At 39.6% G+C, this 15,990-nt stretch overlaps 1 protein-coding gene across 2 annotated transcripts; it reads right to left on the reverse strand.

Moving 5' to 3' along the window:
- Nucleotides 1-4,905: 4,905 nt before the first annotated feature.
- On the reverse strand, nt 4,906-12,709 carry kynu (kynureninase). 2 transcript variants are annotated; one of them, XM_080526121.1, is made up of 14 exons: nt 12,620-12,709; nt 12,237-12,407; nt 11,664-11,784; nt 11,379-11,461; nt 10,591-10,652; nt 10,419-10,490; nt 10,090-10,164; nt 8,520-8,666; nt 7,446-7,544; nt 6,746-6,819; nt 6,487-6,539; nt 6,043-6,128; nt 5,642-5,872; nt 4,906-5,287 (listed from the first exon to the last, which is right to left on the reverse strand). In XM_080526121.1, exons 2-14 carry the CDS (start codon nt 12,403-12,405, stop codon nt 5,156-5,158), a joined length of 1,404 nt encoding a protein of 467 aa, XP_080382247.1. In that variant the 5' UTR covers nt 12,406-12,407; nt 12,620-12,709; the 3' UTR covers nt 4,906-5,155. The 2 variants fall into 2 exon arrangements, with proteins under 2 accessions (XP_080382247.1, XP_080382248.1); XM_080526122.1 differs by lacking the exon at nt 12,620-12,709 and having other exon boundaries at nt 4,939-5,287; nt 11,660-11,784; nt 12,237-12,375.
- Nucleotides 12,710-15,990: the final 3,281 nt, after the last annotated feature.

A 15,990-nucleotide genomic window follows, 5' to 3' on the forward strand; every position in this document is an offset into this window, starting at 1 on the left:
CACTGAATTGAAAGCGCATCACATACACTGACATCATAGGCACGCTCCTCTGTGAGTAAATGAACCTGGGGCCTCATTTATAAAAAAGTACTTGAACGTCATCTTTGACTTTCACGTAAGCACATTTTTCTAAACGGACGTAAGCATTATTTATAAAACGGGCTGCACTTAAAATTGCGTACGTGCTTCCTTCTATAAATACCAACGCAGGTAAAATGAACGCAGGTGAATGAGGTTATGTATTAACGCCCTGTGATAGCGGCTCAATTATAGCGGCTGAATTAAGCCAAGTGCTATAATATAGGGTAGGCGTTCGTCTGGAAGCGGGAGAGGGCAGAGAAGGGTGGCTTCTCTGTAAGTTGCATTTGTAACGTTTGATCATGACAACTAACCAGGCAAATGCTTAATACTTAGTAGTTAGTACTCAAGTTAAAGAAAAGAAAATCAGGGGGGATGGTGGATTTCATCATTATGAGGACAATTTTAGCATCCCCTCAGCGTCAGTGACTTCAGTGTCAGTAACTTGGTAAAAAATGTCATTGCATGTGTGCGTGCCCACTCGCACCTTGAAATATCAGTAATACCACGTTCATTGATAAAATGACATAAGGAATGGAAAGGGGGGATGGCAGTTTTAGAAAGGGGGATGATTTTGACTGTTTTTATATCAGGGGGGATGCCATCCCCCCTCAACTTGAGTGCTGCTTATACTGTAATAATATAATGGTCTTATTCTTATCAGGTGACATTGAAAACATGGCTGCTCACTCCCTTTGGGAACTCCTAGACACCAGAGAAAATCCAGTATCATTTAGCGCGTGGCCGGGCAAGGTCCGTTGTGGAGCGCACTAGGCGTGTTGAAGGGGAGATAGACAGCTCCGGAGGGATATAAAGAAAGACTGAAATACAATCATAAACATCAGTTCCCTTTAAATCTTGAATTAAACTAATTTTCTCGGCTGATAACAACATTGTTAACTTTATTACGAGCCTTCGCATGAATTACAGTATAGGCAGTGCAGCTCACATGCCTGTAATAACTCTGCATAACCAGTAGGTAATGTGCGTACGCAAGGTCAATACCCGACGTAGAGCTACGATCGTTTCCACGCTCAAATTGACTCACGTTGAAATTGTATAAATCACTACGTTGACGTGGTTTTCTACGTACGACACAGGTAAGATCAAATTTGATCCAAAGTAGGCCTACTTTCTATAAATTAGGCCCCTGATATAGGTCAGAAAAACACTTACCTTTAGCATAGACTGTGTTGGTGCCAAGGTTGGTGCCACCAATCAGACATTTCCTGGATTCATTGTGCCAATTGCATCTCTCATAGGAATCCATTGGACGGTCAGCTGTTACTTATATATTGATAATATATAAATAACTGTTACATCCAGTTATGTGTATATTATCAATGTTCTATACCCATATCCATTAAACAAGCCCTGTAACAATACTCAGAGCATGATTTAAAGAGAATGGTGGGTCATGACCTATGGCCTCATTTATAAGTCAGCCTTTATAAAACTTGAACTTGACTGAGAATGTCCACACATACTTCTGACCATGCGTACGCACACTATAGAGGCACATTTTGGGTTAGTCAGAGGCGCTACGAAAATATTTGTTCTTCTTATATTATGTAAGGCTAAGGATATTATACACTGGAGAATAGTTACTGGACTGGTTCTCCCTTTCTAAGTGTAATTGAACTTGGGAGCAGCTTGACCAATAGCAACATAGATTAAAGATGGTGCCAAGCACGCACCTGCCATAATATCAACCAACCCCTAGCTATCTCATAATTATGAATATTAGCCCATTGCATGCAATTAGAATGACACCAGGTTAAATTATTATGCTTATTATTATTTATATCTTGCTTTTATTACTGTAGGCCTAGACGTTGTGGCCTAATTTGTCGTCATTCATTGTAATCTCCATGTGGAGAAGACATGTCTTCTAGAGGGGGAATCCGTATCTGCCTACATCTGACACTACTCATTGTCATTTCGTAATTGCCATGATCCGTTGGTTGAAGGAGGAAAGCTCTGCTGTGCGCTTTCCTCCACATGTTACCTTCCCACTGGCTTCATAGGTACAGTATGAACCATTTTGGTGACTCTACCTTGATATCAGACCACTTCTTTTTGAGGTCCAAGAGGGTGCAGGTCTCAGAGCTTGCTGCATTCACAGCGGCTGTCTCTGACTTATTGACATGCAATATATTATCCTATATTCCTTATCCTATTATCCTACTCAAAGCTGAAAAATAATATGTGCTGTCTTGCATCCACTTCACTATTCTTTATTTAGAAAAGTTATTCTTGTTTTTCCTGCTGTATTAATTGTTGTTCACTCAAAATGGCAATTACAGCACATTATATACAAGGCCTAGGGAGGCTATTGATTAAATGTATGTAAATAAGTGGGCGTTAATGGGAATTGAAGCTCATTCACGTGCCCACATTTTTAAGATGGGTCTGACTAACTTTTTTTCTTTTAAAGAAGGCATACTATAGCTACAGCACATATAAGTTAATAATATTGAGTTATTCGTCAACAAATGTACAGTGTTTCGGTTTTGCACTCGTTCCTCAGAATATGGAATAATTCTGTTCCTAACTGCAAAGAAAAAAAAACTCAAGAGTCATAAAGCTGATTCTTGAGCAGGTTGTCAGATCTGGTTCAGATTTTGGCAGAGTAGATGGATCCCTTCACTAAAGCTGGTATTGCAGTCTCAGTGGTGTCAAAGGCCAGATGTTTAACAAGACCCTCTGCTGATTCAATTCAACTGACATGCAGCTCCCCGCAACACAGGAATCTGGCAGAAAACGCAAATCAATGCATCCTCCTGGATTTTCAAGATGTGTTGCTGGAACACCCACAAATCACAGTCATTGGCAGCAACTAAACACGGCTCCACCGGGCTGCCTTGTGTGATTACATTAGAAAGAGTTTGGAAATGAATGCATGGAAATTGAATCAGGGTTATATGGTATTGAGCACAGTCCACATTCACTGTAAGGCAGTGCTTATCACTGGAGCTGTGCCCAAAAACAATACTATGAGGATTTTCTTTTTCTGGGCGTCTGTGGTCTGTGTGATGTCAAGTACAGTACATTCATCAGTCGTACTGTCGTGAGGCACAAGCCTCCTATTTTCTCATTTTCAAATGTTACAGCATGGACCATGTTGCTGTGTCATCTCGGCCATCACTGTAACCAAAGTTAATAACAGTATTTCGTCACATACATGCTCTGTACATGTTCTTAAGGTTAAGTGTTACAAGACAAAGAAAATATCTATCCTCTATTAAATTATTTATTTCTATATCACCCCCCCCAAAAAAATGACAAATGCTAATTTTGGTCCGTTCACCAGCTGGGCATAGAAGTGCTCATTAGTTTTAAAGAAGGTTAATCCATTTAGCTTTTGCATATTGATATGCCAATTATGTCTAATTGTAGAATAGGCATCCGTCAAGGTAATAGTGCATAAACACACGCAGGAACATTAGGAACAACCCAACATGTAATAAAGTAGCTGTTAATTGGGGGGATAGGACTGCCAGCTACTGAGGTGTGTAATGCAGGAGGAGATGGATCACTCATCAAATTTTCTAAATCATACCATTTGCAACCCCATGCTGTGATATCTGCAAGCTTCCCCAAAATGTTTGTGGTGAGGCAGGAAAGAAAGAAATGCAGCAGGCCAGTTCGATTTCGATTGTATAATGTCTTGTCATATTTCACATGTCAGTGTTGATATCATATTTATTTTAATATGGTATTTATATTAATATTTTTCAAAATAGTCCCTCTTTTTATTCAGAACTTACACTAAAATAAGAATAATATATTTACCAAATGTTTTGGACTAAATACTCTTTCAGAAATTATGTATTTTTCTAATTGTTTGCTACGTATGATTAAAATCAATTACATTTTTTATTATGATATAATTTCATTGCTTCTATGAAACATACTTAGCCTACATACTGTACTGGGACATATAAGGGATATGTAAAAAACAACAACTAATAAAACATTCACTATATTGAGTTAATTATATTCAATCGACTATTTAGTCAACATGCGCAAAAATACGCCATACCACATGCATGTTTCGGGCCTCAGCATGTGTGTGCATGTGCATGTCCGTGGGAAGGCTGCAGACAAAACATCCTAGTGGTGGAGAATTTATGAACATAAATAGCCCAGAAATAGAACTATGATGGAAACCTGATCAAGTGCTGGTGTAGCAGATGGCTGTGATCAGGGCTGCACTGTAATGTCGCCAACCTGAGGTCTTGAAGTAGGCCTAGTGATGCCACCGCTGAAGAAATACCAAAGTCTTGGTAGCATTATGGTTATGATGTTGCTTCTTCAATAAGCTAATGTTTGTATTGTTTACATGGTGTTGAATCCAGGGAAGGCGGATTGTACTATTATTGGCCCTTTTCTTCAATTTGATTAGGCTAGATTTTTGGGACTTGGAGCAGTCTTCAGAGAGAACACTTTTGTTTTTGCAATAACTCGAAGGCAAATCGTGAGCTTAGAATTGTACGGTTCTATCTCCGTTTAGGGTGGTTCAGAGATATTGAGTTTTTACATTCCATTATGTTTTGTGAGATGGAACCTTTGTATTTTATGAATTGCTAACTCAAAAATGTCAACATTTTAAAAATAACACCACACAGGCATTAATAAACACCTAATGGATCAGATTATGTAAAAAAAACTCAATTTTTACAAAAATGGAGATAGAACCATATAATTCTAACGTCACGAAATGCAAAAGCCTAGAATCAACACTAGATATTGAGAGCACAGATGATGTGACAGAGCACACCTGACAAACTAGAAACACCTGCCAAGCAAATTGTCCCGTCACCTTTGGGTACCTGAAATAGGGTAACTATGCATTTTTTTTCCTTTTTTTTTTTCTTCTAAAGTTCTAATCGATTTATTGGAACAATACTGATACAGTAACTGTAATGAGATTACAATTCTGGAATGTTGTTGCACAAGTGTCCGTTTTCATCCCTGTTGGAGTTCGTTGCTGGCAGAAAGAGCTGACCCAGAGCTGATACAGTAACTGTAATGAGATTACAATTCTGGAATGTTGTTGCACAAGTGTCCGTTTTCATCCCTGTTGGAGTTCGTTGCTGGCAGAAAGAGCTGACCCTAGAACAGTGATGAAGCGGTGCACGTCGCTGAAGGAGTTGTACAGCGGTACTGGAGCGATGCGCAGCACGTAGGGCTCCCTCATGTCACACTGGGCACAAACAGAGAGAGCAGACCAGTCACAGTCTATCACAAGACATGTGCACTGCAAAACCCTGCTGGTATGTGATGGAGGATCTTTGGCTCTTTGGCCTCAATATGGAACTGATATAAACCAAGACTTGACATGATTGCCCAGAATCTACCCAACCAACAATCTATGTAAATTGTGTATTGTATGCATGTATGGTATCAGAGTTTTCCATGTTTGCTAATATTATTAGATATGATCGAATATCAAGATGTTTGGGAGTGTATCATGATATACTGGAGTTCTCTTACAGGAAACAGTGTGTAAAGGTGCAGGGCACTTGTATGTATGTTTGTGTATCTAAAAGCCACTCACAGCGACACCCCTCTTCTCCAGCTCCTGGAACACAGCTTTGATAGGCACAGAGAAGGAGAGGGAGAGCTGGCATCCCCGCTCCTCAGGCTCAGAGGGAGTGATGATGCGTACGTAGGGCTTGTGAGGGTTGGTCTCGTCTTTAGTGTAGAAGTGTTTGATCAGGTGTTCCAGGTAACCAGTCAACAGTTTGGACTTCTTCCGCAGAGCCTTCATACTGGTCATATTGAAGACCTATTAAAAGATTAAGAAATTATAACGTTCATTACACCCTTACACGCCCCCCCCCCCCCCTCTGAGGATGAAGGATATGATATGGGATATGTAATTACTATATGCAAGAACATAGTTCCCATTTATATTTTCGTACGAGAAGGATAGTAACACAAACATTAACCATTCACCTCTAAACTGGCTTGCAGCGGGCAGACCAGTAAAATGGGTTGGTTTGATAGCCTGTATCCACTAATTCCAGGCTGTAGATCAATTTCTATGGAAAGACAAGAAAGATTCTCATCAGATAAGATAGACAAATATTTTTCCATCATTTCAGGATGATACTGCAGAAATATTAAGCAAAATATCAACAAAAAGACATTGTTGTAATAATGTACAATGAGTGCGAAAACAACCTGTTTCCTGTAATACCCAATAAAACCACAAGATGTCAGTGTGGATCAGGCTTCATAAAAACCTATGATTACATACTCATAATATTGCATTATACTGTGTTAGAGATCAAAGCAATTAGCTATGTAATACAATTTGTTAAAATAACATTAACACAGAATCATAGCAAAACATCTGCTCTGTCTTAGATTAGTGAAATTGAATGAAGACCAAGTTACCATTATTCATCTGGAATCGTGATTTCAAGTTGTGTCCCCACCACCCCAAGAGCCTGAGACAGAGAGAGCATAACATTTCTGGACAACATACTTTTTGCATCCTAAGCATATGTCAACCGAAACATACCAATTTCAATTAAATTGACCAGCAACCGGCTTGCAGTGGTTGACAAATAATGCACTTGCTGTGATAGATTCTGTCAATAGATATTATGGAAACACTGTGGAATATTTTTGTACAATGGAGTAGGCTACTCACGCAGGTTTGACTGTGTGTGCATGCTTCTCATGGATAAAAGCTCCAGCCAATCCACCAGCTCCTGAATTCACATACTAAAGAAGAATACAAACAAGAATACAAACAAATCTTAATAGGAATTAATTCAAAGGTTAAAGTTAAAAGGCGACTCAATTGAATATGAAGTGCTTGCATCCAATACAGTGAGCTATGTTTCTGTATATAATAATAACGTTAATAATAATAATAACTTTTATCTGTATAGCACTTTTCCTGCAAACGTTGCAGCTCAAAGTGCTTTAATTATACAATCATTAATAATAATCATAATATAGCATTCAATTAACACTGCAATCAGTACAACACCAAACCACAACATCCCCTCACTTTCCCAAATGCTGTTACTGTATCTGCTGTATCAGCAGCAAGTACTGGACAGGGAACAATCAATCACAATTGTAAGTCACTTTGGATAAAAGCGTCTGCTAAATGTCAAACATGTAACGTAATTTCAACCGAGAAGTTTCTATGCCCTTGCTTGATATCTCCATATGAACGATGAATTGAGAATCAAGGACCCCAATTGAAATAAGCCAGTGGCTTTCTTGGGTTTTTATCCTGTTAGTTGACCTTGTATGTAATGTGTACTTTCATGTACCTACTTCTGCAAATCTTCTAATAAAGTTTTCAATCAATCAATCAATCAAAACCCTGGGCTGACCTTGTAAGAGCACCAGCAGGCGAAATCCACATCCCAGTCATGCAGCTTCAACTCGACGTTGCCTACAGCGTGAGCACAATCAAAACCCACGTAGCAGCCCTTTGGAAAAACAAAAACACTGTGTCACCCACACGAATACACACACACACACACACACACACACACACACACACACACACACACACACACTGATGCCTCCCGACTGCAAAGAACAGCAGGTCTGTCCTGTGCAGTCAGGACGCATCAGTCCTCAACAGTGTGTGTGTGTGTGTGTGTGTGTGTGTGTGTGTGTGTGTGTGTGTGTGTATGTGTGTGTGTGTGTGTGTGTGTGTGTGTGTGTGTGTGTGTGTGTGTGTGTGTGCATGTGTGCGTGCACGTGTGTGTGCGTATTTGCATGTGGAGAGACATCTCCTGAGTGGCATTGTTCCCACGCTGCTGCATACTATTTAAATTACAAATTACATTTCTAGTGAAGTGTAATTAACCAGGGTACAGAACTGCCAGTATGCTGACTATACAAGAACACCTTGCAAGCCAGTCATGTTACGTAACATCACTGACAGAGAAGATCTGTGGTAAAGGACATGATATCTCAATCAATACTATTGAGTTTTTAGCCAATTGCTTATATGCACCACATCCTTTCACTTTGCAGGGAGTGGCATAGAGAAAGACAGAATGAGACAGTTTTTGGTCATACTCTTTAAAATCAAGTTATAGACCTTGAGTAATAAATATCGGAAGCATAGTGAAAAGTATACCCCAAAAAGAAGAATTTCACATAATGGATGCACATGTGGTTCAAAGTCCATAAACAATGAGTCAATAATTTCACTTCTGCATTGATGAGTCTACGTACACAGTCTGGCCACCTGATGGCAGTGTTTCTCTTTTTACCATCTAAAAACGTTTACTACTCATCATAACACACACTCAGTTGGGCAGCTGGAGTCCAACAACATGAAATAGTTGGACAAATAATCAATAGCATGATAAAAGTGACATGAATCACAATTAACTCACATCTATTCCACATCCCAAAGATATAAATGGTTTGACTTTGGCAGCGTTTACCTTCTGCTGACCAGCCCTAGTAATGGTGGCAAGGTCAAATAGCTGTCCGGTGTAGTACTGCACTCCACTGAACATGATGACGGCTATGGAATCCCCCTCTGTCTCAATCCTGTCCAGAATGTCCTCTGTTCTGAGGGTCTCCTCCCCCTGTCAGATAAAGAGCATTGTCATTGGTCAGGGGACAAATAATAGATATGTCCTGTACTGGCAAAATGTGTATGTGTAATACTAATTGTTAATTATGTGTAAAAGCTCTCATTAGTGCGAGCCATTTGAATGAGGTCACAAATCATTAAGCTGTATGTGTTTCATGTGTGATTCATAGACTTCGTTTAGAATGGGAGGCCTTGGCCGTCAGTATAACTCACAGTCTGTCCCTCAAAGGAGATAGCGAGGCATCAATCTGTCCCTCAAATGAGATAGTAATACAACTAGCCTTTGTTTTCTTATAACGTGTTCCTCAACCCACCCTGGGCCTCAATTGTAAAGCTCTCTCTTGTGTATAAATTGTCTGACTTAACACTGCTCTAGGCTTCTGCCCTTTTTGATCATCTGAACCCTATGTTGTGCGTTGATTGTGGAAGCCAATACTTTGCAAACTAGTTTATTAAAACCTACTAAGGAACAAGTATTGTGTTCATGCCTTTTTGGTAAAATCTCACCAGGGACCAGAAGGGGAAATCAGATATTTCCATTACAGTCCCCACATACTGTACATATCATATTATAGATATGTCCCCACATACATATCATATTATAGATATGTCCCCACATAGGTATGGTATTATAGATATGTCCGCACATACATATCATATTATAGATATGTATTATACACATTATAGATATTGTCATCAGTCATTGGGTCAGTGGACATTATATTGTCATTCACTGCAAATGAGACACTGTTCACATTATATTATTGTCAGTCACTGCAAATGAGACACCGTTCACAATCATAACTGTTTTTCTACTTAATTAAACACCTGTAACAAGGTTCTTGATAGTAGTAGGTGAGCGAGACTTGACAAAATAAACAAGACTTGACTTGTGAGGCGGCAGGTAGCCTAGAGGTTAGAGAGGCTGGCCAGAAATTGGTAGGTCACTGGTTCGATCCCAGCAATCGGTAGGTCGCTGGTTCAATTCCCACCCCAGGAGGGAGCCGGGTGTGAGCTGGTCACTGGAAGGTTGCTAGCATCATAGCTACTGCCGTTGTGCACTTGACCCCTAACTGCTCCAGGGGCACCGAAGATGGTTGACCCTGTGTCCAGAGCCCAGAACTCTGTTCTCCCTGGGGGGAGACGTGTGCACGAACTACATTCCTTTGTCTCAGTACTTGTGCTCTGTTCAATGACAATAAAGTTGAATCTTATCTTACTTGACTTGGTCTTTTCTGTTCTGGGTGGAGTGAGTCAGGAGGGTTAGTTGTGAGGTTTGGCCTCTAGCTGTCTCAATCAAAGAATGCTTATTTTATAAAATACTTAACAGAAGAACAATACCAGTAATACAATGTATATAATAATAAGATTAATGTGGTTAATACATTCCTCTTTACACTGGTATTGGACCTCACCTTTCTGGGTGACATCAGCAGCATACTCTGCTGAGGGTCATATCCTCGCAACTGGATTTGAGATTCCACAGCATACTGAAGAAAATACATGTTTCAACACAGAGACAACTGTTACTGAAATAGTAGCAGGAAAAACAATTGGCTGCTTTATTTCAGCTACTGTAGAGCTATTATACAGAACTATAATAATGAATACTTTAATTTACAATCCAACTGTCAAAGGGGAGTTCTTAGGGCAAAGCACAGATTCTGGAAACATTTTCTGTGTCACTATGAAAAAACAACCTCATTATTTTTAAAACACATCCTGTATCATTGGAATTGCTCACATGATCCGAAGGAAAAGCCTTGTCCTCAATAAGAATTTTGTGACGTTTTGCTGTAGGTTTGTAAAAGGAAAGCTGTAAAGCAGTCAGATAACATATTAGTAAAGAAAAATAAAATCTTGGCAATGCACTTAATAATCGTCAATATTTGAAGCAATGTTTGACATGATCTTACCAGCAGAAGATGCAAATTAACTGTCAGACCATTCATTAAGGCCACCTCCTCAGCTTTAGCTCCTGTTGAATCACACACACACCACACACTTTGTTTTCTCCCTTTGACAATCATATTGATTGCTATCCTTTTAGTATTTTTAACAAAATAATATAATAGATGATAGGTCTACTATCAATGCCTTGATAAGTATTGATTTGCCTTGCGTGGACCAAAATGCACATTTCAAAGAAATACTGCAACGGCTGTCAGTTGCCAAGTTGTACTTCGGTCTCTACAAAACCTACAGGAGGCCAGAGTGCAAAGACCTCACAAAGCAGTATGCAAAAGAGGCTGTGTACTATTTCAGCTTTGTAACCAACAGCAACAGTAACCTGTGGTTACACACTTAGAATAATTAGTTTAGAAGGTAAAGACTGGTGAACTGAAATTAATTAGCATTCTGTATTGCATTTTTACCAAACCCTCTTTTTTCTTTTTTAAAATATGTTTTTAGGGCATTTCTGCTTTATTGTGATAGAGACAGTAGAGATTGACAGGAAGGATGGGTGAGAGAGAGGAGGGATGACATGTAGGATGCAGGATGTCGATGGCCAAAATCGAACCAGGGACCCGCAATTATGCCTTATGTGCATTAGGGTGCTATGCCACTAAGCACCCCCCCCCCCCCACCCACGCACGCCCAAAAACTGTCTTAAAATAGAATGGTGCAGAAAATAATCTCCATTACGTTAATAAAAAAAAAAAAGGAAAAAAAAGTGATCTTTGTAAATAGTTACGTCCCTTACCAACAACATTTGCCATGAGTTCCTCTATGTTGTTCTCGGCCCAAGCCCAGGGCCGGGAACCTTGGACATGACCATGAACTCCCCTATAAAACAACAGAACAAGAAACACTCAGCACCAAACATAAAAGGGTTCACAGGTTTTTCTTTCTAAGAGAAATGTTCGGAGGACATAAAATGGTCATTATCATTGCCGATATAGATTTTAAGAGACTCTTACTTCAAGTGATTAAACATTAGCTGATTAAATATAATATTGATGAAATTTGGAAATGCTGTACAACCTACATTTTGGCCCATTTATCCAACTCCTCATCCATGTATTGCTTCACCTTTTTCGGCTGGAGGCCAAGTGAGTTTCCCGCAAAGTAAATGCAATCCTTGGTACCATCCACAAGTGAGAGGTCAGCTGAGGCAACATTAACAGTGCATTAGAGCAATCCATCCAACACATTATAAATGCAATCTGTGCAATCTTTCGCCCCAAAACAGAAATCTCATGATTTATGAGACTGTCATTAGTTATTCGACTTTCAACAGAACCTTTTTCAACCATAATGCATTTGTTTTGAGCAATCTTGACTGGCCAATCTAGCTCTCTTTGTGAACTTCTCAGTCTGTGTCTGGGATATATATGTCACTATGCCCCAACTACAATTCATAATAACTACAATGCCATTATGTCGATTCAACCAAATAAATGAGCAGATTAAAGATAAGCTTACTAAAATAGTATTGGGCACCTATTGGGCAATGGTGTTATTATAAACACCTATACACAAGGTCTGTGGGAATTTCATGTCACAATTTCAGATCACATTCCACTACTGCAGGTCAACAGCTTATTCCCATTGAACTCACAAGGAGGAAGATCTGAGACTTTGGGCACCAAAAAGTAGTCGCGTAAATGTTGCAGCTCGTCATGCTTGTCCAGATATGTGGCCACATCACTCGAGGTTGTGCTGCATCCCAACACAGAAGCTGTGTGCTCCACAACCTCATGCAGAGAGCCAGCGATAAATGGATCCATTACTAGATAGTTGGAAAGAGAGTGACAGTTAACGAGATACAAATTAGGACCACATAGAAATTGTCATTGGCTAATAGCATGCAGTTATTAGGTATGAGTATGCTGCAGCCAACATTAAGGATACTTCCTACATAACAAATCTTGACTGATCTGATTTTACAAATGTCTAGGAAAATGTTCATGTAATAATGAAACCTTTGGTCCCAATACTCACGGAATGATAGTTTTGCTGTTGTTCAGTTTCGAGAGCTCACTGATAGGATGAGTGGCACGCATTTGAAAGTGCTCTTTAACCCCTCTCTGGAAACATTCCTAGTTAATCATTGCTTTGACCGCGACCATACGGCCTTCAGGATTCAGCATTCCTGATAATCCTCATCATCATTCATGTTAATACTCTCACATACCATACCTTGTTCGTGAATTTTAGGTTTGCTATTTAATTGTTATAGCTAGATAACATAGTATAGCTAGATAACATGTTCACATAGAACATATTCTTTGATCTGCAGAAAGGGTAGCGTATTGGGTATTCTTTGATTGAGACAGCTAGAGGCCAAACCTCACAACTAACCCTCCCGACTCACTCCACCCAGAACAGAAAAGACCAAGTCAAGTAAGATAAGATTCAACTTTATTGTCATTGAACAGAGCACAAGTACTGAGACAAAGGGTAGTTGTAATGAACATCAGGGTAGAGTAGCTTACCCTAAGCATTATCTAACTTACGGCCTTCTGCTTCCTGCTAACTGGCCTCGCTAACCACAACACCAAGAGAGTTAACTCCCTTGGCGGAGCTGCCAACGGGCCTTTATACAGTATTAATTTGAAGACCGGTTGTGTATTCCACAGAACTTTCAGATCTCCTTTTGTTGAGAAACTGTCAAGACACTGAACCCCAAATTTATCCCAATGAGCAGGCCGGCCGCCTTGTGTGAATGTGTGTGTGAATGGGTGAATCAGAGGCCATTGTAAAGCGCTTTGAAATAAGGTGCTATATAAGTGCAGTCCATTTACCATTAGAAACTGGGCCTGGGAAAAGAACAATAGAAACACAGGGGGATAAGAGCAAAGATAGCCATTACATATTTTAAAAATAAATAAATCAGTGAGCATTGTAATCAGCATTGTATCGCTGATAGCTTCCAGCCCGTATATTTTTAATCTGACTTATCTCAGGTGCTATCCCCAAGGTTTGTAAGGCAGCCCATGTCCCTCTCCATAAATATGATTTTTATTGTAGGAATTTGGAAACTGAGGTTGAGCATACTGTATAACAACTTACGTTACTTATTATTATGATTGTGTTATTATTGTGTTTTGTATCTGAATGCTTAATGTCAATGTTGAGGAACCAAAGCCTAAGAATTTTACTCTTGGGAAGTTGTGTACAGTAAGATGTAATAAAAGTGATTCTGATTCTGATTCTGATACAGTATGATGTAAAGAAATCACGATAACTGTAATAACTGTAGTCTTTATGGTAGATATGACTGTGGTTATCTGACTAGGTGTTAAATCTGGGTCAGCGTTTTTTGATATTGGGTCAATGTATCGATCTTGGGTCAACCACCACAACACCTCATCTCACTCCCTTAGAACATCTCTCTGCAGCAACCTCTGCAGCTGCTAGACACCAAAGTGTGATCCGACCTTGTATTAAAGGTAGCCTGCTAACTAACTCAATACCATATTAGCCTGCTGGACAGAAGTGTCTGGGAGCTAAAACAGGTCTTTGTGCAAGTTTTCTCAGCACTTGAGTATAATTTATCTCCACTACACTGGCATGGTGCTCTGCAAGCTTTCTCTTAAGGTGTGGAGATCTCAAAATTGTCGAGGGAACTAAGATATATAAAAGAATAATATATAAGATATATTTAAGATGTTTTCTTTCTCTCCATGGTGCTGAAAACCAAACCTCCTCTGTACATACTGTATGTACAGTATATTGATCATGTAACTTGCTGTAGACTTAGTGCTGCTGATGTGTGTGTAAATGATAATTGGTTCTCAATGGACCTATCCAGTTAAATAAAGGTTAAATAAAAAAATAAAAAAATTAAGTGTTCTTACATTGAGAAAGTGCCCACTGGATGTTCGGAAAATAATGATGACACCGAAAGAGAGGTTGATGAGTGACTTTAACGTTATCATACCTTCATCATACCTTCATTTGTAAACTTGTATAAAGGATGGCAAATATATGTTGAGGTTTCAAAGGGTGCAGAAATTGCACCTGCAAGCAAACATACTGTACTGTAGCTCAAGCTGCTCATTTGTCTGTGACCGCTGGTGAGAGACTGAGACTGCACTAAATGAATCACCAATGCTGTTGCAGACTATTTATTGTTTAACAGTCACCACAGTCACCACACACAGAGAGTGCTCTAACACAAAAAAGGCCTTTCTAACTGCACACTTGTGTTCCATGTTTCTCTTTCTTATCTTCTCTGCTACACAACATCTGCACCTTCGATCATACTTTGCTGGTTGCTTTTAGTGGGATAGCTAGCACAGTGTGGCTACAAGAGTAGCTACAGAGTTATTATCAGGTATGATAGAAATGTCATATAAAGTGTTACCAAACATTGCTTACTGATTGATAAGAATACCTTACACCAACAAAGTTGTAGCTATAACTCTGAAGTCTACCCACACAAGGTCTGTTTAAATTATACTGTATAGAAGGTCTTGGAAGCCTTAATATCTAGCAACTATTCACCTCCATGGTATTCAATTCAGAGAGAGAGCCCTACGCTGCTTCTCCTTCTTGCTTGGATAGGTCTGCAGAGGATGAATCTTCTCTATGGGCTAAATACACTACTGACTGTCAGCTCGTCAGCTATAAGGTTGGAATTGACCTCACTTGGTCCTGTTTCTCCACAAGGGAAATAATGTCTAGACACTAAAATGACAGACACGTCAAAACCTAAAACCTAAATACTTATTGGTCACACCATGCGATTTAACAGAGCTATAATGTTGACGTTTCATGGTAGTTGGAGTGTACACACTGTGCGATGGAAGCTGTCACATTGCAAGTTTTAAATTATCATTCATATAATGCTATTTCAACAAGATAGGCAAACAACTTAGAGTAGCTAGCAGCTGCGTGAGCCCATGCACAATACAAACTAAAATATTAATTAGATAGTGTAGCAGGCTCAAGGGTGTGGGGTTTCTCCACCACCAAAGTTGGATAACAAAACACACAAAGCACAATTCAAATGTAATTGGGAAATGTATGCTTGAACTGTCACTCAATTATCACTCTCCTCATGTCTCCCTGCAGTCTGCTAAAAGTTATTGCAATCTATTACACCACTGGTTCTTGAACTTTATAAAACGGTACAACTGCGTAATGATATCCATGCTCATAGCATTAACTACTGTTGCCTATTCCAAAAAAAGCGAACTGTTTGACTGCTCAAAACTTCGCCCTGGCGATATCGGCTTGAACTCCATTGACCTCCCACCTTGGCAACTGACGTGTCCATCTGGAGGCCGGCAAATGTTCACTGTTCATAAAGTACAGCCTGCCAATCCGGCTGTGGAAGGCTATATACATTTTAGCTCCAAAAGTGG

This window comes from Nansenia antarctica (genome assembly GCF_963989245.1).
Source record: "Nansenia antarctica genome assembly, chromosome: 3".
NCBI lineage: Eukaryota > Metazoa > Chordata > Actinopteri > Argentiniformes > Microstomatidae > Nansenia > Nansenia antarctica.